The sequence below is a fragment of the Kryptolebias marmoratus genome, linkage group LG16, assembly GCF_001649575.2.
Source record: "Kryptolebias marmoratus isolate JLee-2015 linkage group LG16, ASM164957v2, whole genome shotgun sequence".
Classification (NCBI taxonomy): domain Eukaryota; kingdom Metazoa; phylum Chordata; class Actinopteri; order Cyprinodontiformes; family Rivulidae; genus Kryptolebias; species Kryptolebias marmoratus.
In genome coordinates this window covers 17,253,786-17,277,550 of record NC_051445.1, presented here as the reverse complement: position 1 = coordinate 17,277,550, position 23,765 = coordinate 17,253,786, and the positions used below count along the sequence as shown (strand labels likewise).

The window sequence follows — 23,765 nt, the reverse complement described above, 5'->3', positions numbered from 1 at the left end:
AATAATTCAGGAGGTAGTCCAACGAAATAACGAAACGTGCGCCAAATTCTATCATTTTCTCCCAGCCTAAAGTCGAGTGTGGATGAAACATGACGGAGTGATCTATCAGCGAAGAGGCTGGCTCTCCAACTTCTTCTTCCTAGGAGCTCCCTGATGTGGGCTCTGAGGTTTTCTCCTGTTTTTCCTCCAATTTGGCTGAGTGGTTTTTGACGCTGCACTGGGTGTGTGTGTGTGTGTGTGGTGTGTTTTGGCCTGTGGTGAACAATCTGTCCAACCATGTCCACTTATGTCCTTGTTCTTGTTTGTGCATATTTGATCATATTGCTTTTTGTGTTTGGGTACAGTTTCAGTTGAGTTTCCTCCTGTGTGTGTGTGTGTGTGTGTAGGGGGGGTGCTGTTGTCTGCCCCAGAAAGCCACTGATGCTTTGCGTCATAAAGAAATAGAGAGCAGCCGAGGAGGGTGGAGCAGCGGCCTTAACTAGATCAGAAGGACTCCAGAGCTAAATTATTAATGGAAGTCATTTTCTACATTTGTTCACACACACACACACACACCCATCCCACCCAACACACACACACAGATAAGCAGAGCTCAGTTACTACTACAATGTAATCAATTAATATCAACCAGAAACTTCAACTAAGACATCTGAAAACAAACCCTGGTGCTGCTCACATCCACCACAAACTAAAGCCCTAAGACTCCTTGAAGGAATGCTTATCACCCGCCGGCCTCGCGGGCCACAGTTTTAGACCAAGTTCATCTTATGTGTTCGCTCTCGTTGTGTGTGCTGAACCTGACTTTCAGCTGCAAGCACACCAAAGTCTGGCTCCACATTTGTTAATCTGACTGAGTTGCGGCCATTTTTTGTGTTCGCTAACGCCACAGAAAGGCAAAAACATCGTTGCCCTTTCTCCTTTGGCTGCGGGCGATAAAAACTAAAGACTTTTACAAAAAGTCAGAGGCCTGTAGCAATAACTGAGTGTTGTGGAGGGTCAGCAGGAGAACATCTTCCTCCAGCATCTTGTCCAAACGTTCTACCTGCTGCTCCTGTCTGTCGCTTTACAGCACAGAAACTAAAAATCCCATCAATTCTTTCAGCAAACACACAAACATTTGGCCTTAAAGCCTCAGTTAGGAGACCCAGAGCTCAGTTTTGAGGAGCGAAGGGTTAGTCCAAGCAGAGCAAAGACCAAAGTGGATTGCTGCTGCTTTAAATCAACTCCAAACTCCGAATGTCCATGCAAACATTGTCACTTTTTACATCACGTGTTATTTACATAGAATTCTATGGTTGTTTCCAAATGCAAACAGAAGCAGCAGCAGCTAGCTGTAGCACCTCCAGTGCAGCTTCTGCAGGAATGTTAGAATATTTCTCCCAGAATAACCATGTCATGGTAAACTGGGAGCAGTGTGAAGGTTTATATGAACTCGCTGTTCGCTCCTCCATCTGGTCAGAAATAAACTCCAAACTGAGGTCACTCAAAGAGCTGAATTATCCCTTTAATATCTTGAGCTACACAGACAAAAAGTTTAACATATTCCTATTTAAATATAGTTCATGCTCATCTATTGTTAATGTGATGTATCTAAACTTTACCTAAATAAAATGTAAACTAAAGAGCATCGGAGATAAATATAAACTGTTGGGTTTTCTCAGCAAACTCAAAGTGAAGAGGTTCAAATGGATTCAGACCATTTAACTCATCTGTGGAGCATTTAATCAATCCTGACACCTGTCTGAGGGACACCCTGGAGACTTTACTGTAGTCTAACTTTTATTTCATGAGATACTGGCTGAGATCCCAGAATGGATCACGTGCGGAGCCGACGAAACGCAGTCAGAACAAAAACAGGCTGCGATGCAAATCGGAGTGGCGAAGGACGCGCCGCAGGAGCAGCTGGCGAGGAGCCTCCGGCGCTCACTGACACGGATCTGTCAAACGTGGGACAGGAAGACAGAAGACCCGAAGGGCCCATTGGGCGTCGCCCTGACAAACTAACCGTATGGGTTTCTTTTTCACATCGTGACTAAACGAGTTTATCGCAACAATCGGACTAATTTATCCCGCTGACAGAGCAGACATGGTCCACTTTGTACAGGATTTATTTAGACAAGACAAGAATTAATGATAATAATTGATTAATATTCATTCATTTTTAGCTGACAAAGTGCTGATGCTGATAACTACTCATTTACACTGGGTTGATGAGGTCGACTGTGTAAAAATAGGATTAATGTGGCCAAAGGGATAGTTCAGCTCTTTTCAGCTCGGGTTCTGTGGAAATCCTTATGATCGATTCTTATTTTCCTTCTTGTAAATAGCCCTTTGTAAACCTTTAAATACTCGTCAGTTCTGCATTGTGCGATTACTCCAGCAGAAATACTGGCAAACTCTCTGGCGGAAGTGTCCCAGGCTGCACCAGAAGCGCTACAGCTAACTGCTGCTGCAGTTTGAATTCACAAATGACCACAGAACCTTGTGTAAAGATCTGTGTAACGGTCCTGAACCCATTCTGACTGACAGCTCATCCACCCAGACAGAATTAAACCCCATCTCTCTGAACTGATGTCGTCCAAAGAGACACCTGCAACAGGTAAGACACTGACTGGTCATAAGCTTCCCACAGAACCTCACTTGGAAACACCTGAACTCTGTTTATAAGCAGCCGGCTCCGAGGTGGACCAGACAGCAGCAAAGAGTCACTATTTGAGATGAACTCTGGCCTCCTTAGGGCACGAATGTTAGTTTAATATTAAATATCATTAATCAAAAGAGCCTTTAGTATATTCTTTACAGAACTGCACATGAAGAGCAGAAAGGAAAAGGATGTCTGAGCTGTGAGGATAGTCGAGTAAACTCGTCTACTTTCTCATTTCTGCTCATTTCATTTTCAGATTACAGCTGAAGTTTCTTTCATATGCTCTGCACAGATATAGTCTTATTTCATTTGACACAGAACTTTGTTCCATTTCTCTCCTGACGCTCAAGCCTATCTTCCTAATGTCGTTACTCATTTTTAGAACTGAGTATTTAAACAATTTAGTTTTCACAGAAAGAAGTAAATCTGTGACTGGGCTGTATTTCCAGTAATGAAGCCAATAAGAGTATCATGTTAATTGAAATATCTCTGTGAAGAGTAAAAACACACAGTATTTAATTATAATAATAAAAAAACAGTTTCCACACTGACATAATTGTGCTGAATATTTCAGCACTGATTCTAGGTCAGACAGACCTGCAGGAGTTTCTGTCCTGTGGAAATGTGCAGAAATGATTTACTTTTTTTTCCCTGTGTTTTGTGCCTGTGTGTGGGTGTGTGTGTGTGAGAGTGAAATCCTCACCCCAGTCCTGCCAGATCTGATACCAAGTTGCCAAGTGCAGCAGCTGCAGAAAAAGAGAGGAGAGAGGAAAGATTACAAAACGGCTTGAACAAAAAATAAATACATTTTTAAAAAATTCACTGAAAACAGCCAGAAAGTCTGAGGCTTCTCCTGACTACAGAGAAATGATTTCATTAAAGAATACAAACTAAAAAAAAATGAAGAAGCTAGGAGGAGAAGATAAAGCGGCACATATATTCTCACATGCATCATTATCTTTTTTCATTTAAAGGACTTCCTGCTTTTCCACTTTCAGCTGCCAATTAAAGCCAGCATTTCTGATCCAGCATGCATTAAATTAATAATGTATTTAACGTGGAATCATAAAAACAACTTACGGAGCTAAGAAACGCACAACAAAATGAGCCTGACATGAATTTTAACCCAATAAAACTCTTGGCTCATTAAACAAGCAGACGCACTCAGTTTTGCATGAATAATTTAAGCAGAACGCCAAAAAGGCTCACGACAAAGAAAAAAATCCTTCCTAAATATTTGCTTATGCCTAATGTCGACTTGTGTGCACAAGAAGACAATGACTTTGAGCACATCCACCCTCATTTTATCAGAATTAGCTCTCTGAATAAATTGATTTTAGATGCTTTTCTCCACAGATGCCTGTTACTGAAAAGCTTTTGTTAGAACAAAATATATAGTGAAAATGGGTTTTTGTTGTAAAGTTTTAGGCAAAAAAACCCAAAGCTCTTTGCAATGAATTAATCTCTTTAACAAACTAATGAGGTCCTGAGTATCTGATCTGTGTGTAACTATAGCAACAAGGATGCAAACAGCATGAAATCCTCCCAAAGTAGTGTTCCACATCTGAGCAGATCGGCCCACAGAACGTCAGATAAGACTGCCTCATTGTGCAGCTCTGGATCCCAGAGGACCTGTGGATGTTAGCAGACTCATTCTCCAGCTGCAACAAAACCTCCTTTCAGAAGCTGCTGGTTGGTTTCCGTCTGGTGTCAGATCCAGCCTAGAGGACAGAGAGCAACGTGTGCAGCCACATGGAATCCCAGCTAAATAATGGGACCGTTCTGGCGTTTTCTCTGCAGAAGTGTTGGCGCTGGTCGGTGTCCCGCTCCGCTTTATAACACGGACTGATGTTTAGAAGAGAAAGCTCTTGATCTTGTGACTTTCTGATGTCCTTGTTCCCGTGTTAAAAGCAAACGCTGTTTTGTTTTTTGAGCCTTCAGGAGGCATGTAGGTCTTTAATGGCAAGTTTCATCAGAAACAAGTCTTTTTGCTGCACTCTTTATTAAACGACATCCTACTGGCCCTGAAGCGCAAACCACATCAACAAATAATTAAACACAACGATAAATTAAATAAACACAACAACTTTAAAAGAGGTGGGGACCAGTGGGCAACAGGAGACATCGTTGATTGGACGACAGGGCTGTTTGGCTTCTGGACCTGAAGTTGCCTTTATTGTGATTTTGAAATGTTACCGGTGACCCAAACATAGCTGCAGCTATCCAGGCATATCAGGACGTACATACTGTTTGAGGTGACACTGGACATGCTCAGGACTAATCACAAAATTTACGGTTCAAAAGCCAAACGGCGCCGTCATCCGAGCAGCGATGTCTCATGTTTTCCCACCGGTCGTCATGTTTTTGATTATGTTGCTGTGTTTTTAAACCTGTAGTTGTGTTTAGTAATGTGTTGACGCGATTTGCGCTTCAGGGGCCACCGTAGTTTTCGCACCAATACTTCCGTTTCATCAAAGCAATTAGGCCAAACTATTTATCGTCCAGACTCTGTCTTCATCAAGCAGGCAGAGAAGCTTTCCCCCACTGTCAAAGTTGATAAGTGGTTTCCACTACAGATTCGACACAAGTGCTCAATGACATTGGACGGGGTTAAATATCTGTAACCTTTACAGACCTTTAAACGTCCTTGCTCCGGCAGGAATGGGTGAAGCTGAGAGAACGTGGACTGAGGACGGCTTTAACCTTGTGGGTGGGATGGATGGATGGGCAGCTGTAGAGCATTTGTCTGTAATAGTTCATCTTGACTTGAAATATACAAAAGCAGAGTTCTGATGCTCCAGCTCTCAGCGGAAGCATCATTTGCGCTCCCGTTTTTGAACCCCGCTCACAGTAAGTGTCTGTAATAAATACACCGAAGAGGAACAAGTGATAACATTAAAATGCAAATGTTCCTCTTCCAGCTGAGTGGATATTTCTGCCCGCTGCTGAACAACAAGGTCATTAAAAGAAATTGTTTAACAAATACCAGTTTCTTGTCCTAAAACAACACTGTTCTAATAAGACATTCTGAAGACGAATTGGTGAATATACTGAGAGCTTATTTGCTCCCAGAATCTGTGAAAGTCTACATTCATGATTAGTCAACGCCGACTGCTCGGATGTTTGCAGGTTTATAGGAAACAGTGTTTAAGAGAATAAATAATTAAGTTAAACTGTCTGAATAAGCTGGAAACAAACAAGTCGAAACTAAAAAGTAGAATTCTTTGAAGGAATGCATATTGATGTGTACAACCATAATATAAAACCTGACAAATTAGCTGTATAAAGTAAACAACATGGCCGTCTCTGAGAGTGTCTGTTTCTGCACAAGGATCCCAAACGTTACCAAGAGGTCCGCAATACAGAAAACCCAGAATTAAGAGATTCTCCTACCTGCCATAGTTGAAATGCCGAGAACCACGCCGATAGATAACTCGATCTGTGTGCCCTGAGAACAACACACACACACACCACAGAAAACGTATGACAAAGGAAAGCTCTCCATCCCTCTGTACGTAATGTCAAGGTGAAGATCTATTCCTCCTCATCAAACAGAAGTGCAGAAACTACCTGACAGAGGCAAACAGAACTTCCTGCCTGTATGTTTGTAATGTTACACAACCTTCTGTTAAACTCATGTTTTTAGAATAAGCGTGAACAGACTATACCAGGGATGGCCAATCCTGGTCCTGCATGTTTTACTTGTTTCTCTGCTCCAACACACCTGATTTGAATTGATTGCTGCTTTGATTAACAGGCTTCTGCAGGAGATGAAGAGGTGATTTAACCACTGAATCAGGTGTGTTGGAGCAGAGAAACAAGTGAAACATGCAGGATGGTGGCCCTCCAGGAACAGGGTTGCCTACCCCTGGACTATACACTGTAAATCACAAACACTTTTATTTTGTTCCTGTGCATTACAACTCTCTCTCTCCTTTTGGCCCTATTTAAAGGTTAAGGCCAGAGAAAAGCTTTAAAGTTTTAGAAACCGGCACGGTCCTAGCTAACTTTTGTATGAGATGGCAGTTTTTCAATGTGTGGTTTCCTGTCTTATTAATTGTCCCACAAGGCATGAAAGGTAGTCTGGGGTTTTCTGGAAGCTCCAGTTTCCTTCAGGCTGAACTAATAAAGTACCACCAGCTCTGAAGGTCACAACTACAGTCAAGGCTTCTGGGTTTGTTTTTTTTCATTATTTTGCTCTGTTAAGATTTCTTTGAACAACTTCAGAGAAAGAATATGAGAGAGAATGAGCTCTCTGGGGACAGACAAACGGCTCAGGGATTGTTTAAAGTAGAATAAAGCAGGATAAAAGAGATAGCAGAGCAGCTGCAAGTGGGGAGAAGGTAATACAAGACCATTCAACAGCAGAAAGCTGTTTTATTATCTTTGTGTGTATGCAAAGCTGCGGACAGCATTTTCTTTAAATTAAAGCACCGTATTGACGTCAGTGCTTACAGCTAACAAACCTAAACTTCAAACTTTATGTTCAGCAAACACATTTCATTTTTTTTAGAGTGCCTCATTCATTTATTCATCTGTTCAGCATGAATCTGATACTTACAGCAACAATCATGATGCAGTTGTCCAGGAATCCAAATCCAACAAAAGGGATCGCGTTGTGCAGCAGAACTGTCAATAAACAAACAAAGAAATATAGACAATCAAACACATCAATTATAACCAGACACGAGACTGAAAATACAGAAAGCCTTCCTGGAACAGGTGGAGTCAGCCCTTCGAGGAACACAACTGATCCCCGTTGGTGACGGCAGGAAGAAATATAATTAATCCATACTGATGTGTACATGTTTGTAGCAGTGCAAGAGCCACAAAGTACCGGGTTTATTTAGCAGGACTCATGTTCAGGAAGCTAAAAACTCATCAAAAAGGAAACAAGTCTGGGACAGCTAGGCTAGGTTCACACTGCAGCTCTTAACGATCAGTTTGAATTTTTTGCTCAAATTCGATTTTCTTGTGTGTGAGCGTTCACGTGACATTTTAAATGTGACCTCCATCAGACTCCAGTGTGAACAGTCTCGAGTATCTGAAATGACCCGCATGCACAGAAGATATGACGTCACACTCCGCAGGCTGAGTTTACAGAAGTAAATATGGACGCTGTGAGTGTTAGCGTGTGTTTTGATCCTGAGGTTGTTGTCCAATCGGGGCCGACTGTGCGATCGCTTAGAAAAACATCGGATTCAGTACCACATCCTGAAAAAACCTGGGTCAGATAGGAAAAAAAAAAAAACGGATTTGTCACGTTCACACTGCCATGAAAGAATCTGATATGTGTTGCATCGGGGCAAAAACATCAGAGCCGGGTCGCATTTTCCTGCAGTAAGGAACAGAATGATTCATTTCAACACATTCACTATTCAGAAGCAATCAGTCTTTTTCTTAGATGGAGCTGGTTTATGTTTATAAAATTGTAAATATTGCCGTTTAATCCTCATCAGTATAAAAGGGTCATTTTTATATGCACATATATTTAACTGTGTGTGCGTGTTCAGTGTGAGACACACATCAGTGGTGTCCAAATGGTTTGACGTTCCGGCCAAAACTGTCACAAAATGGTTTATTTTTATTTTTATTTTTATTTTTAAACTCTGGACAAGAACAGTAGGAAACAATCTATTAGTGAACAGACAAAAGTAAACTAATTTTGGTGGAAAAAGGAGTTCTAAACTTTTGTAGATCCAAAACAAAAACAGCCTCACAAACATTTACTTTATTAAAAGAAAAGCATTCAGTTCCTTTGATTGTTCTCTTGTGCCTCAAAGTACATTTTAGTCTATCACCGAGAAAAAAAGTAATCTTTCTTCAAAAACACTCACTAAAGAGGAGTTGTGTGACCTGGCGGTAGACGCTTGAAGTAAAAATATCACCCTCAGCCTCTTAAACTAGCAGGCCACACTTACAGTATTCTTCAAATGCGGTGGTGGGTTGAACAAAATCACCCTGAGGACACAAATGGCCCTCGGGCACTTTGCACACCCCTGGTACAGCTGTTTTAAATGTGTTCCTGTCGGTGCTGTGAAACCGGACTCTACGATGAGGTGACGCAGGAGCTCAGAGTTGTAAAACCTCTCAGCAGAAATGGGATTTCTGTCCTTCAGCTCCTTCAGCCCTGTGACTACCATCACCTCCTCACAGGAAAAAAAAAATTACAATCAGGAACAGAAGTGTGAAATCTATCCGGCAAGAAGAACAGACAAATCTTTTGGGTGTCTGTCTGCTTCTATATGACAACAAATCCTTCATAAAACACTTTAATATCGAAATAATCAAAAACCCATTTTATATCCTGCAGTGTGTTTTCACCATAGGACCAAATGTTTATCAGAAAAGAATCCTCTGCCTGTCTTACATCTTTTAATGATCTTTCTTTATACGACTTTAATGAAACGAAGTCTGGAGTCTGGTGGGGAATTGATCACTGAAAGTTAACCTTTGGGTTACTGTTACAGATCTTCCTGATTGATTTATCTTCCTGGATTTACCAACTAAGTTTTCCTCTTTGTGATTGATGTGAACGGAGTTTAGTCAGCTGGTGACCTTTCTTCTAACGCCGCCGTCTGGCTGTATCTTTACTCCCGAGGTCTCTACTGTCAGCTGTTCTTTTTTATTTTCCACAGAGGACGAGGTTTGTGTTTTCTTATAATCTGAATATTTTCATTGAACTTACTAAAACTCTACAGAAGATAAAAGTCTGTATGATCTGTTACAGAGTCTCTGTTGGATCTGTCCAAATCAGCTGCTGTTTGTCGCCATCATTATTTTAAAAATACTCAGACTTTACAACGTCTATGAAGGGTGTTTTATTATTAATAAACTTTGTCTTCAGTTTACAACATGTATGTCACGGTGTTGAGATTCAAATACTGTGTTTTCACACAAAAAGTTAAACTAATATAACAGTAGGAAACTGAAAAAACTGTACTGTGTTGAAGGAAAGCGTGATCACAGCTGTGTTCGACACTGCTGCTTCAGTGACAGAAAACTCTTGTTGTCGTTAGCGACGTGTCAAAGCAGGAAAATTAACGTCTCAGCTGCGCAGGAGAGAACAAGTCCACAGAGTCTTTCTGAAACATGTACGGTGTGTAGAACAGACAGAAACAGGAACAGGAGGGAAGAGGCCATGGAAGGTGGATCTGGAGGGTAATTAGCACCAACTGAGCAGAGAGGAACACCGGGGCGGCTATGAGCTGAACAGCTGCACGTTTTATGTCTGAATATCTGACCGTCCAGCTGTGAGCGTGTCGTGGCTGAGCTCCTCCCTGCGGTTATTAGCGAGCACGGCGGCGGCTAGCTGTGGCATTTCTGGTGCAACCTAGAGCCCATCCAGCAGGAAAGTATAATATGTCTGACAGGTTTTGTTCGCATTAATCTCTATGAAACTCTTAAAGTTGTTTTAGGACAGCAGACATCCACTTTGCTCTTGGCGCCGTTCGGACTAGCCATTAGCTCGTCAGTTCCGTTAGAAATAAACTCATTTTTCCAAACTGAGCTCATTGAAAGAACTATCTGCCACAAGTAAGACACTATTTGTTCCTAACTTTCCCACTAAACAAGTCTGAACTATCCCTTTAACGTTAATACTGGTGTATTCCTCTCTGCTCAGGTACTGCTCACAATTTACTTCATTTCTAGGACAAAAGTGTTCATTCTTTAAAAACCCCCCAATATTTTTATGACATTTAATGCAGAAAAGACTGACGACAGTAACTTACAGCTCATATAAATAAGCTAAGCAACAAACAGAAGATTTGATATAAAATCAGGGGTTTTTTGTTAGTGTTAAAACAATGTATAATAATGACATGTTAATGAGGAAAGGTGTCAGGCTGGTTTATAACATTTCACAGCTTCTTCTGTCCTTTTACAACAATATGAATGTATATGAGCAACATCCTGCTCAGCAATTAAAGCACTTTTCTAATACATGTACTTATTCTGCACAGAGGGACACAAACACACTCTCTGCACCACCTACAGGAAATAATAATAATAATAATAATAAACTTCTTCTTACCGTATCTTAACTGGGCTGCAGTAGGTGGTGCAACCTCCAGCTGCCCTGAAAAACAAACATGAAACAACAACATATAAAAGTTGGCTTGTGACGGCATAAATACAAGACCTTTTTTTCTAAAAATAACAAATCCTATCAATACGAAGGTTAGACAGGAAAATACAGAATAAAGGAAAATTACACAACAACGAGACAGGAGATGAAAGAGTCTGAAGAAAGGGTGAAGGAGGAGGAAACAGCTTCTCCCTCGCTGCCACTTTACCCCCAGAGAAACATGGACGAGGATAAAGGGAAAGGCAGAAAGAATAATTTAGCTGCCAGCGTGGCCTCAGAGGAGGCTGTCGGGTGTCTGAGAGAGCGCCTGATGACAAACAAACAGAGAAACAAGGAGAGAGACCTTTGTTTTCTGCTGCCATAGGAGGTGATTTAATGGGAAACTCCCACGTCACTAAAATGGCCAACTAAGATCTGACTGGAAAGAAGAAAAAAGAAAAGTGCTCTATTGATCCCCTGGGGGGAATTGGTTTGTCACAGCAGCAGATAAGATCAAAATTATAAGCATTAAAAACAAAACTCATGAAAACAAACAGTAACCGTTTACAATGAAGTCAGAGGTAGAGCGATGATGGCAGAGTTTACAGATCGACTGCAGCACCGATGGGGGAGTGGACTCTACGTACGGCCATCTTTACAGCAGCTGATGTGAGCGACAGGTGAATGTTTACTGATGTTCATCTGTGAGAGATGAGCTGTTAGAAACAGGAGGGAGGACTTCCTGCAGAAAGCCAGAGTCAACGCTGAGTGCTGAATGGAGCTGAAACTGAGGGGCTAAAGCTAAAGGAAGCAGAATGATAGCTAAAAGCAGCAAAAGGTTAGTTTGAAGCTAAAAGTAGCAAAATTCCAGCTAGAAGCTAAAAGGTTCAAAAGCTGGCTAAAAGCTAGAAGTGGCAAAATGCTAACTAAAAGTTAAAAGTAGCAAAAAGCTAGTTAAAAACTAAAATTATCAGTAGAGTAGTTAAAATTAAAAGTAGCAGAACAGTAGCTAAAAGCTAAAAGTACCAAAAAGCTATCTGAAACCTTAAAGTAGCAGAACGGTAGCTAAAAAGTAAAAGCAGCAGAAGGCGACTAAAAGAAACTGAATAGATTTGGAAGTATTTTTATGCAGAAAATATTTGTAAATGAAGTTAAATATTTTGAGAAGTATAAAAATGATAACGACCTAAAGTCATACCGCCAATCTCCTTCTAACATATGAATGTCTAAAATGGCACAAAGTATGCAAAAATAGTAAGGTTTCAAAAAATAAAAATAAAAAAACAGACAGAAAAATAATAAAAAACAGGAAAATATTGTGAATGCTGACTCGGCATTTCCACCTTTCTATGCTCCATGTTCTATGACAACACAGAGAACCTGAAGCTGAAGTGATGTCATATTCATCTGAGACAGACTGCAGAAGAAAGTCAATAATAAAGACAATGTATTCAGGTGTAATAAAGAGGGTGGCAGGTTTATACAGCAGGCTCTGAGCTGTGAGGAAACACCACAACCTGCTGGGAAACTGCACACAATTACACTGATTTTAAGACATGAGGTAAGTCTGGATCCTTCCCTTTGCAGGTTTAAAACTGAACCGTCTGCCAGGAGGTCAGTGGAAATGAAAATTCCTGTGAATAAAGAGGCCTCTGGGCGTTATTTCACCACTGCAGGATAAAGTCAGCCTGGAGGAGATTTTATTTAATGGTGAAGGGAAAATGAACTCCTAATGGAGTCTTCCTCAACTGATAAAACACCCAGGTGACAGGCGTGCATTCACACCCACACACACACACACACACACACACGCTGTTTCAGCTGGCCTTAATACAAGATGGAATGAGAGCAAATAGGAGGAAAACTTTTATTACTGACTCTGGGGGATGGAATGTGGCACACGGGGGAACTCTAACAGGAAACACCATCACGCGTTCGGCCATTCTGTTTCACCTGAGCAGCTTGAGATCAGGTGACATGAATCCTTCCAGCGGCCGCTCTGGCCTTAACAAAAGAATCATCCGCCTTCTTCCTCCACCCTCTCTGCTTCCTCCATTTCTGCGGCCGCTCCTCTCCGGACTCTCGGCGTCGGATTACAAGCCTCCTTCTGCAATCATCTGTTCAACCACCGGCCCCATCTCGTGCCGCGCCTCTCAGAGACAGGAAGCTGACAGCCCTTCTACTGAAAAAGGGTCATTTTCAGTAAATGGGTACGTCCACCATTATTTGTGGGAAAATAGAACACCGTTCGTTTGAAACCCCCACCGTGGAGCGTTCTCACAGCTGTTATCTTCGGCCCCAAGTTCTGGAAAATTACCCACAGGTCCACGAGCATCAATTACACCACTACCAGGGAGGAACGTGCTGGAAGGATGAAGATAATTTCCACAGAGGAGCGACTGTGCTGTAGCACCAATCATTTTCAGTTCTTCAGTGCTCATTATGGCATTTAATTAAACACCTTCAATGATCCACCTGGAGGGCTGAATAGCTGCAATACCAACTTCAGATCTTCTCTAATTGAAGCCTTGCTGCTGCTGAATCGTTCCCCGTCTTGACATTAATCTCTCAAAATAAATGAGCCTTTCCATTTTCAATGACTGTGATCATCGCAAATATTAAAAAGAGGACTTGGCTTGAGCTTTATTTTGCTGGATCGCCCGTGAAACAAAGCGAGACAGTCAACCTGAAGGCTCTGTGGGGTCACCACAAAGCTCTAATTATTTTGGTATCTAATCAGAAAGTGTTCACACCTATAAAAACGTCATGGTAATTTTTCCATTTATTGGATAAGTCTTCCCCATTAGAACATTTATCACCAAATGTATATATTTCTAATTAATGCTGACTTATTTCATTGTTTTGGTCTAAACTATTAGCAAAATGAGGAATAAATCAGCGTGTTTCTCTAGTAAATTGGTTGTAAATAGGAATGTTTTGTCTAATCTGAACTTGGACAATGAAATTTGTGGAAAATACTACAAGAATGCCACCCAAAATTGGATTTCCAACTTCCAATCTCACCTGGCTTCAACACCCAACATGCTCACTCGTGCATAAAGAGTGGTGCTGCTGGACTCATAAATCATTTCTGTCTAACCAGAAGCTAAAACCTCAGTTACTAGCTAGTAACCAGAAGCTAAATCTGCTGGTTACTACCTACTAACCAAAAGTTAAAACTCTAGTTAGTAGCTAGTAACCAGAGGCCAAATGTGCTGGTTAGCTACCAGAAACTAAAATCTCTAGTTTATACCCAGTAACTAAAAGCTAAAACCTCAGTTACTAGTTAGTAACCAGACAATTCAGTTCCTCGCTAGTAAGTAGCCACTAAAACCCTGGTTACTAGTTAAAATCCAAATGGATAAAGCCCAGTTTCTAACTCGTGACCAGAAGCTAAAACTCCTTTCTCTAAGCAGCAGGTAAACCTGCAGCTTCCAGCTACTCTCTGGAGTTTTTAACGACTGCAGAAATTAAAGTTTGTTGAAAACGTGTTTTGGTTTTTCTACCGTATTAAATGTTGGCTGATAATGAGTCTGTCTTCCACACTGAATCACATCCAGATGACAGCGCCCTCCCGCACTGATGAATGAGGCTAAAACGCAGCCTCTGATTAGTTTAATAACGGTCGCATTCTGAGGCGAACACACAGCGGGGTGCATCATTCTGGCCCGTTTGTGTGATTTTAGCCGTCACTTGAAAATGATGAGGCCAAATAAAGAAATGGAGCTGAGTCAGTGTCTCATTAATAACTATTTAGGAAAAAAAAAATTGGAACACAAGAGTTTCTTTTAGAGCTTTCTCTCCCAGCCTGCTGGCTTCACCCAGCCATTCATTACAGCAGAGGCAGCTGACGAGGCCGAGCGCTGCCCCCAGAACTCCCCTGCTCATGTGAGCATTGATTGCATTCGAGGTTTATATCCCCAAGAGCTGCTGTCTTGAGCGACTTCAATTTCAACAGGCGAAAGTGGTGAAAACACCTAATGGGCTGTGGAGACCTGCTAACCACTGGCACGAATAAATGCAAAGAAAAAAAAAGTTTTCATCCAACTCAAGTCTTTGCTCCTAATGTAACCTCCTACTGCAGAATCCAGAGCGTCTGCTGACGAATGTGTTTACAGTTAAACAGAGGGGGGAGAAATGTTATTTACCGTTAACTTGGTCATGGATTTTATCAACTGTTTGCTCGGCTTAGCAAAATGTTTCGAAAAACTTTAATTTGACCACTGCAGTCTCACTGAATACACTCACCAATCACTGTATTTGGCGCACTGTTCATCAGCCAATCACAGGGCAGCAGCTCATTGTTTTTAGGCACGTAGACGTGGTGAAGATGACTTGCTGAAGTTCAAAACAAGCATCAGAATGAGAAAGAAAGAGGATTTAAGTGTCTTTGAATGTGGGGTGATTGTTGATGTCTGAGTATCTCAGAAACTGCTGATCTGCTGGGATTTTTACACACAACCATCTCTAGGGTTTAAGGAGAAACTGGCATTTTGGTGAACAGAGAAGCCTTCTTAATGTCAGAGATCAGAGGAGAATGGGCAGACTGGTTTGAGACGACATAAAGGCAACAGTAGATCAAATAACCACTCATTACAAACAAAGATCTGCAGAGAACCATCTCTGAACACACAACATGTACAACCTTAAAGCAGATGAGCTACAGCAGCAGAGGATCACACCGGGTGCAGCTTCTGTCAGCTAAGAACAGGAAACTGAGACTAACATTCACACGGGTTCACTAAAAATGGACAATAAGAAACTGGAAACTGGAAAAACATCGCACTGTGTCTTATTCTGTCCTCAGCCGCCTGCTGCTTTGTTATAACCCATGACAGTCAGCTACATGCAGTGAGCTTTTCTTTTGTTTAAAAAGAAAGGAAGAAATCGAGAGAAAGTCACACTTTGTTGTCTGTTTCGCCTCGACAAATGACTCGTTCCCGACTTTGCTTCACTTGTACAGCGTGAAACTGAAGCGTGAACCGAGTTCCTGAGGCCGAGGGAAACCAAAAAGCAAAGTTCAGCTTAGATGAACTAAAGTCTGTCAGCTCTCTCTCTCTCTCTCTCTCTCTCTCTCTGTTTGCTTCACCTCAATAAAAATGACAAAACACAGGTGGGGAGATTTTCTGCAGATTCAGGTAATAGTGGCACGGAGGCAGAGACAAGAAGAACTGTGAGTGCAGTTTTCGTTACAGGATTGTTCACGGCAGTCCAATAAATCGCTGAGAGTGTGACTCCTCGGTGTGTGTGTGAGTCTCGACTCGATACGGCAAATGTAAATTGAAGAGACGCCCGTGTTTCCCCTCAGGAGCGCATTGATTCGGGGAGGACTCTCATTGTGTGAAGACAGGTGCTGCGGGAGTGGGTAAAGGTGTCGTGTGGATGTGCGCGACGTGATCTGAAGCGCGGAGGCGTCTCCGAGTCGGGCCTCAAGTGGGTCTCTAGAGTTCGACGGCAGAGGAACAATAGAAGGCTCAAACCATTCATCATCTGCACCGCTCCTTCTTATCCACCCCCGTGATGCACAAAATTACACAGCAGACACGATGTGGGGCCTAATGGACAGGGCGGTCATTAGCAAAACATGAAATGGGAACAGATTTGTGGGAAAGTACGCAACAATGTTAGACTCAGAGCAAAAAATTATGTTTTTGTTTGTCTAACAACTAGATCCTGGCTGTGTCTGGGCTACTTCGGACAGCAACATCACAACATAAACGCATTCTTTCTCCACTGAGAGAAATTAACGAGGAGCTTTATGGTAAATAATAAATAAACCTGCCTGTACATTCCTGAGAAGAAAGTCCAAAACACCGGGCTGATGACAAACTGAAGGCGAACATCGTTAAAACTTGTTCTCCTCCCCGGAGTTTCTCCGATTTTTGAGTGGTAGTTACAGAAATAACTACAACAGTGTTCACACGGGGTCGATTGAGGCAGCTGTGGAGACGAAAACACAACCACAGACCCTTAAAGACCCCCTCGACGAATGGCAAACCGCAAAAACGTGAGGAGGAGACACAGAAACGGCCTGGTTGCCAGCTGTGGCGGCACCGCTCGCATTGTTTCCACCTGAAGTGGCTTTATGTGTGTCACCAATTACAGATTGACAAACATATCGACCGGAGTACCTGTATTTGAGGCTCTCTCTGGACTAGTTCCTGCTCCAAAACAACACGTATGTAAACTCACAGAGGGAAGAAATATTAGCAAGGCTTTTATAAAATGTGAACTCACACTTATGTCAGGGTGACACAGACCGGTCCACCTGCTCAGACTTACGCTGCTGCTCAGCACCTGCTCACAGAAACTCCTGACACGTTTAGTACAAAAACACACACTATTTGAGCCAATAACAAATCTGAGACCATGTGTATGACTTTATTATTAATCAGAACTTATTTTGCTGCACGATCTGTCGTAGGACACGGGAGACATGTGCGTTCCGCCTCAGTAGCACGATATTTCCTGCTACAGTGAGAGAGATCAGTAACTACTTCATCCACGCTGTTAACCTCTTCCTCCCTGCCGGCTGTGGCTGAGTTTGTTGTCACAAAAAGCAGCCGACGTCATGTTCTTTCCCCAAGAGGTTTCCGAGCATGCTCGGACTGAAGACGGCACCCTGCAGCACTGCAACATACAGTAAGTTCAGCTGAAGCAGCAGCTGTGGCGCTTCGTCCGTGGTTCGAACAGTTTGTAAGAATGCATGAAAATGAAATTAATTTAAAAAAAGCCACAATGAAAGAACTGCGATTGTGGTGTGATTGATGATAAAAGCCCTGCGCCATCCATCACTGTCTCATGACCTCAAGGCCTAAATGAGCGGCTCCCATAAACAAACGCCACCTTGAACAGAAACCAGATCCTGCCCTGCATCCTAATCCAACCGGGGCTCTAGGGGTGGCTGTGGAAATTGGATTCTTATCTCCATTTTTCTGCTGCACATGCAGTAGATGTTACTTCTTCCTTTAATACCAGGTGACTATAAGATTTTTCCTGGTGCAGGACATCAACTGAGACAACACTGTCAGCTTACATTGAAAGAGTTTACCCCGAAGAAAACTATTAGACTTTCTACAGGAAGGAAGTTACCCTGGGCTAAACAGGCAGATCACTGAGCACCTTTTAGGAGGGAGTGTGATAAACTGATGACACAGGTGGGAACAGGTGTGTGTGAGGGGGCAGGGCTGGTCCCAGGTCTGCTGGACAGACAGGAGGTGGACAGGGAGTCTGACAGGATGACCGACCTCAAACAGTCTGTGGACATTTGAAACCAGACGCTTCTCGGCTGTTTAGATCCAAATGTCTTTATTCTGCTGAACGTCTCTACTTTTAGCTTTTAGCTAGCCTTTTGCTACTTGTATTTAAGACGATGTATTGTATTTTTCTAGAATTTTGCTATTTTTTAGTTACTAGCTACCATTTAGCTACTTTTAAGTAGCCTTTATTACATTTAAATTTGTGCAGCCTTTTGCTACTTTTACCTTTCAGATAGCATTTTGCAACTATTAGCTCTTAGCTACAATTTAACTACATTTTACTAGACATTGTTACAATTATTTATTAGCTAGTCTTTTGCTACTTTTAGCTTCTAGTGACCATTTAACCGCTTTTAGGTAACCTTTGTTACATTTAGATTTTTTTCCAGTCTTTTGCTACTTTTACCTTTTGCTATTTTTGTTTTTTAGCTATTGTTTTGCTTCTTCTAGCTTTTCGCTGGTGTTCTGCCTCCTTTAGCTTTAACAACTAAGTTTCAGCTCCTTCAGCTAATTTCAGCTGTCATTCAGCACTCACACAGCCTTTCACAGAAAACACAGTTTCTCTGGTTGATTATTTAATGAATTAAATGATTTAAATATAGTTGCAGCTTTTTTTACGAGTATTTCAGCCCCAGCTACAACTCCAGCGTGTCTGTGTAATCAGCCGAATGTCTCTTTCAAACATTTTGACAAATTTCCACTCCAACAACCTCGGGTTGAGTAAAGAGTTCAGAAATGATCCTCCCAACTTTAAAATTACCAGAAAGTAGCCCTCTGATGAACTCAGAGCTGCACGGATATAATTGCCTCATTAAAACAATGAGTAAAAAGGAAAAGAAGAAAAGTACTGGTCTAGAACTTAATATATTAACATTATTGTGTTTTAATACTCTAATTTTAGAGGGAAACTGAGTTTATTGTTAGCAGTATAGGCTGAATAAACACATGTTTAGCACACTCTGGTCCAGCAGCTTTATGCACAGGTTTTGCAGGTTTTGCAACAGAGATGACCGGACAAACGTCACCGACAAGAACCCCACAGCTCAGCAGCTGGACGGTGTTTGGTACACAAGCGAGCCGACTAATTCAGCCGAAACGCCTTGTGTTCCTGAGAGTCAAACGTCAGCATGATGGCAGAAGTTTGGTCTCCTTCTTCTACTCTCCACGCTGGCAGCGGTGTAACGTGACCGCGCTCGGCCCACAGTCAGACTGTGTCCGCGTGCATTAGTGTGACAATCCCGCCGCCGCGTGGGCCGAGGCGGTCTGAGACGGGGAAAGGTCATCCGACAAAGGAAGCCGTGGAGAGCTCACGGCTTCTCCCATTCAACCAGAATCCGCCGTGTTTCTAAAAAAAGGAGCAAAAACGATTTTTGAAAAGCTCCAAACCAATAAAGCGGCGGATGTTAAGGTGAAGTCGTTTTGTGCTCTTCTTCCTCCGAACCATGATGGAAAATGACCTCTTACCACCCGAGTCGCTCTGTAGCCGAACGCTGACAACGCAAAGATCGCATCTCTGATTATTTCACTAATTTTTATGCTTTTTTGCCCCCTTTCTCTCTCTTTACTTTAAACTGTCTCTTCACACTTCGAGCCACATATTTGAACGCTACAGCCACATTTCTGTGCATCTCCACTTTAATTCCTACAGGCACCGTGCTGAATTTCACATCCTCCCACTGATATGAGAACAAACATATAAATAAATATAAATGTGATTAAAAGAAAATGAAGTTTACTGGAAGAATCTCATCATCATACAATCAGAAGCGAGAGACCAGGACCAGTCATTAGATTAGAGCCTCGTTTTGGTCTTCCACACTGAATTATTTACCATTTTCTCCTTTCATAAGACTTTCCCAGTCTCAGTTCTTAGACATCATATATATATATATTTATTTTTACACAAACCTTTTCCTTGCTGTCTGTAATAATCACCACACACTAATTATCTGGAGGCGCACATGTTGGAAGCCATCGGGTTCATTTTTGGATCATTTAGTTAGATGTTTGGGGAGAAAACTGTTTTTCCACACGAGGAGTCAAGCAAAAGGAGGCATATTAACAGGAGTAACGTCGCTGCTGTTTGGTGTCTGCTGGATCTATTCTTTTCCTGGTTTGTGTGATAATTAACAAACACAGTGGTGCATAACTACCATACAACGGAACAGACTCATTCTAATTATATGATTACTTTGAATAAAAAGATATTTTTGAACTTCAGTCCTACAAAATAGCATTTATGCATCACTAAGGCAACACCTTTCAGGTTTTGTAGAGCTTCACTTCTATCCTCAGTTGAACGAAATATGAAATATGGCATCAAATCCTACCTAAAAATAAAATAAAACAACACTATTTTAATATTAACATTGATGTCACAGTTCCACCTTGTACCACGTTAATAAACTCCAACTCTGTTATTGTTTCCCCCTCTTCATCGCCTCTCCTCTCCTGTGTTTACTCGTCTCTTCCAAATATCTCTGCCCTGTCCCTCCTTCAGTAGCAGCAGAACGTCTCTCGAAGTGAAATGTAACCCCCCCGGATGGAGGACCTTCGCTGTAAACAGCTTTCTCTCTGTCTCTCTCTGTCCAATCAATGATCTCATTCTCCGGAGCGCCTCGGCCGCTATCACCCACCTCTAAAAATACCACAAAAACATAATTTCAAATATTAAAAAAAACAACTATTTCACCTGCTAATAGAAATTAAAGGCGTGCCGTTCCTTGAAGATACGACAGAGTTTTAGTCAACGATCGTCTCATGTTGAGAAATGATGGAGTTTGTAGCAGTTTTGGTCAAACCTTGGAAAAAAAAATCAGTGTGCAATAAAAATGCGACATCACGAGCTCTCGTGCTCAGAGTAAGTGTTGTAAACGACTGTCAGCTACTCCGACCTGAAGTTTTACCTCAATATCTGTAAAACGGGCCGAGTTGTAGCCACTTTTGTGTTGGCTAATGTTGGTTAGCTGAGGCAGCCATACTGAATTGAATCGACTCCAAAGGTTAATGGGTTGCAGACGTTCATCCAAGGATAACTTTCTGAGAGTTTCATTAAAATCCATCCAGTGGTTTATGAGATATTTTGCTAACAGACAAACAGGGTTGACTCCAGCAGTTATGGCTAAAGTTGTAAGCAAAGATCTCACGCAATGATTAGCACTTGTGTTGTGGATGACAAATTTTGGCTCAGTATCTGTAAAACTGACTGAGTTAAAGCCATTTTTGTCCTTTCTAAGGTCAGTTATCTGTGGCGGCCATCTAGAACGAGGCTGACTCCCAAAGTCAATCTGTTGCAGCAGTTCTATTCAACCATTATTTCCTGATAATTTAGTTTTTTTTAAATCCACGCTGTGGTTCATGAGACATTTTGCCAGGCAGTGAAACAAAGTCTGAGAGGTCTATGTTTCAAAACACACAGTCCTGGTGGCCGAAGCGATCAAGTCGTTAAAAAACACGATAACAAAGAATAAAAAATGTTGATCTAAAGAAAAACTCCTCATGATGGTAAAACGTTAATCGGGTAAAGTGACTTCATGAAGTGGAAAAAACATCCCTTATTGTAGTTTGAGACCCGTGCTGCAGAATGAGGAGTGTTCTCCATCTGAAAAGATTCAAAAGGAGACAGTTTGTTGAAATGTGCTGATTTATGGCCTGACAACAAGCTAGTTTGGTTTACATTAGAGACGGTCTGAGAACTCGATTTTTATTAGACTGGAGTGGCGCCATCGGGAATTTTAGCCCTGTGTTTAAAAAGGGGGAACATTATACGAAGGGATTTCCCAGCGCTACGGTATCCGGCAGAGAAACATGGTCAGTTTCAAAGGAATCTAAAAGGATTACTTCTGAAGACAAACCTGTTTGATGTAAAGGTAGATCAGATCTCTACAGCAGAAAAAAAAAAAATCAATATTTTCACGTCTCCCCCCCCCACCCCCCACTGCAGCCCGTGCCTCATTCTGACAGCATGGGTCACGTATGCAACTTGGACTTACAGATCCGCCACCCAGAACAGAAGAGAACGGGCTCGTTAAAATCTGCCCACCGCCATCATGGCGTGGCTGCCTGTCAGTAAGCGTCAGCAGCTGGCAGCCGTCCGCTCAGCTGTCAGATATACAAAACATGAAAAATAATCAGGGTTCAGCTCCAGGTGTCCTGCAGCCTCCGGGTGGGATGGTGATGGACAGCGATAAGCCTGTCAAAAACAATCTAATTGCCCGCCGGCGCAGAAGGTCTCCGAGGGTCACCCGGGGAGTCGAGCAGGGACTGACTCCGCCTGCCTGGAGCCTGCTGATGCAGCCGGGAAGAGGATCCCTGGGATGCTTTTACAGCCTGGAGGTGAGGACGTCAGTAACGTCCCAGCAGGCGGGAGGGCGAAGGACAGCAGAAGTCCTCGGTCCTGTCTTATGACTGCACTTAGTGGCTTATGTTGTCAGCTGGCTCAGAGATTTACCACTGACAGTCTGAAATAACCACAATGACACGACATGATCTGGCTAATTTTCTCACCATAATTGCTCGAGCTGAGTCTAAGTATTTTATTTTTTTTGGTTTGGGCAAACTGACAGCAGGGTACAAACAAACACGCTGTGAGGCTCATGAGCCATTAATTGCTGTTTGCTCATCATTTGTCCTGCAGACAATTCGGTGACCTACGGGGCAGCAGCTTGAAGAGCGCGAACGGGGCGTAATAGACTGCGTTCTGCAGGAAAAATAACAAAGACGTACTGTTAGGATCAGCGGGTGGATCAGCAAAGCCCGAAAGGGATGGGAGGATTGGCCCGTGAAAATTTCAGGAACACGAATCCAGAAACGATGAAATACTAAAGTTGAGCCAATAGTGAGAAGGACGGACGGGGTGGTTCAAGACTGAACGATTGATTGATTAAATGAGCCTCTTCAGACATCAGAAAGAGTATTAAAAATGACCGACCTTCGCTCTAACACACTGTTTAACAGAGGGTCCGTCACGCCACATCAGAAAAGCAAACAGAAATGTCACGATAAATCCCGACACAAGAGTGTTTGGAGAAATAAATGGGTCAATAACTCATTCAGCCAGGCGTTCAATCATAAACTAAACATACCGACGGCTGTTTGGGAATAATAACACTAAAAGGAACCAACGGACTCACAAAAAACCTGATCAAATCTCATCTAATATCCTGTGAATTTACTGAGGATTTCTTTTAACCATCTATAAATGCAGGAATTTAAAAAAAAAAGGTCTAATATCGATGAGCAACTGTAAACACTGAGCGACATATGAAGGTAGGACAGCTCAGACTATCTGATCAGGTGAAACGAGCGTCAGGTCAGACGCTGTCGTCATTTTCCAAGCCGATGCCTTCACTTCTACCTCCACCTCCGTAATTATTTAGGTTTTGGGCAAATATATATATATATATGCTTTGAGGCTGTTTTTTTGTGGTCAAACCTCTGGCAATAACATTATGCACAATCTTGTGGAACATCACAAGGTGCCACGCTCAGAGTACGTGTTGTGCATGACTCTCTGGCAGGACCTCACCAGATTTTAGCTCAATATCTGTAGATGCGCCTGAGTTACAGCCGTTTTTGGCGTTCTGAAGACCAGCTGGCTGTGGCGGCCACCTTGAATTGAGTTGGCTCCAAAAGTTAATCAGTTGTACGTGTTCACCCAGTGACTATTCCCTGAAAGTTTCATTACAATCTGTGCAGTGGTTCGTGAAACATTTTGCTAACAGAAAGCTTGAGGTCTCCAACAGGTAATGACGAAGTTTTACACAAAAATCTTGCATAATCTGTTAGCGTTCAG

At 42.2% G+C, this 23,765-nt stretch overlaps 1 protein-coding gene across 3 annotated transcripts in view; it reads right to left on the bottom strand.

Annotated features, from left to right (window-relative positions):
- LOC108232294 (transmembrane protein 65-like) overlaps positions 1-23,765 on the bottom strand; it is a 32,658-nt gene that overhangs the window by 5,116 nt on the left and 3,777 nt on the right. For all 3 annotated transcript variants that reach the window (XM_017409993.3, XM_017409994.3, XM_017409992.3), the window contains exons 3-6: positions 10,680-10,724; positions 7,206-7,273; positions 6,038-6,092; positions 3,348-3,390 (exon numbers count right to left, since the gene is read on the bottom strand). In XM_017409993.3, the coding sequence (XP_017265482.1) occupies positions 3,348-3,390; positions 6,038-6,092; positions 7,206-7,273; positions 10,680-10,724 (211 nt within the window). The remainder of the gene's footprint in view (positions 1-3,347; positions 3,391-6,037; positions 6,093-7,205; positions 7,274-10,679; positions 10,725-23,765) is intronic.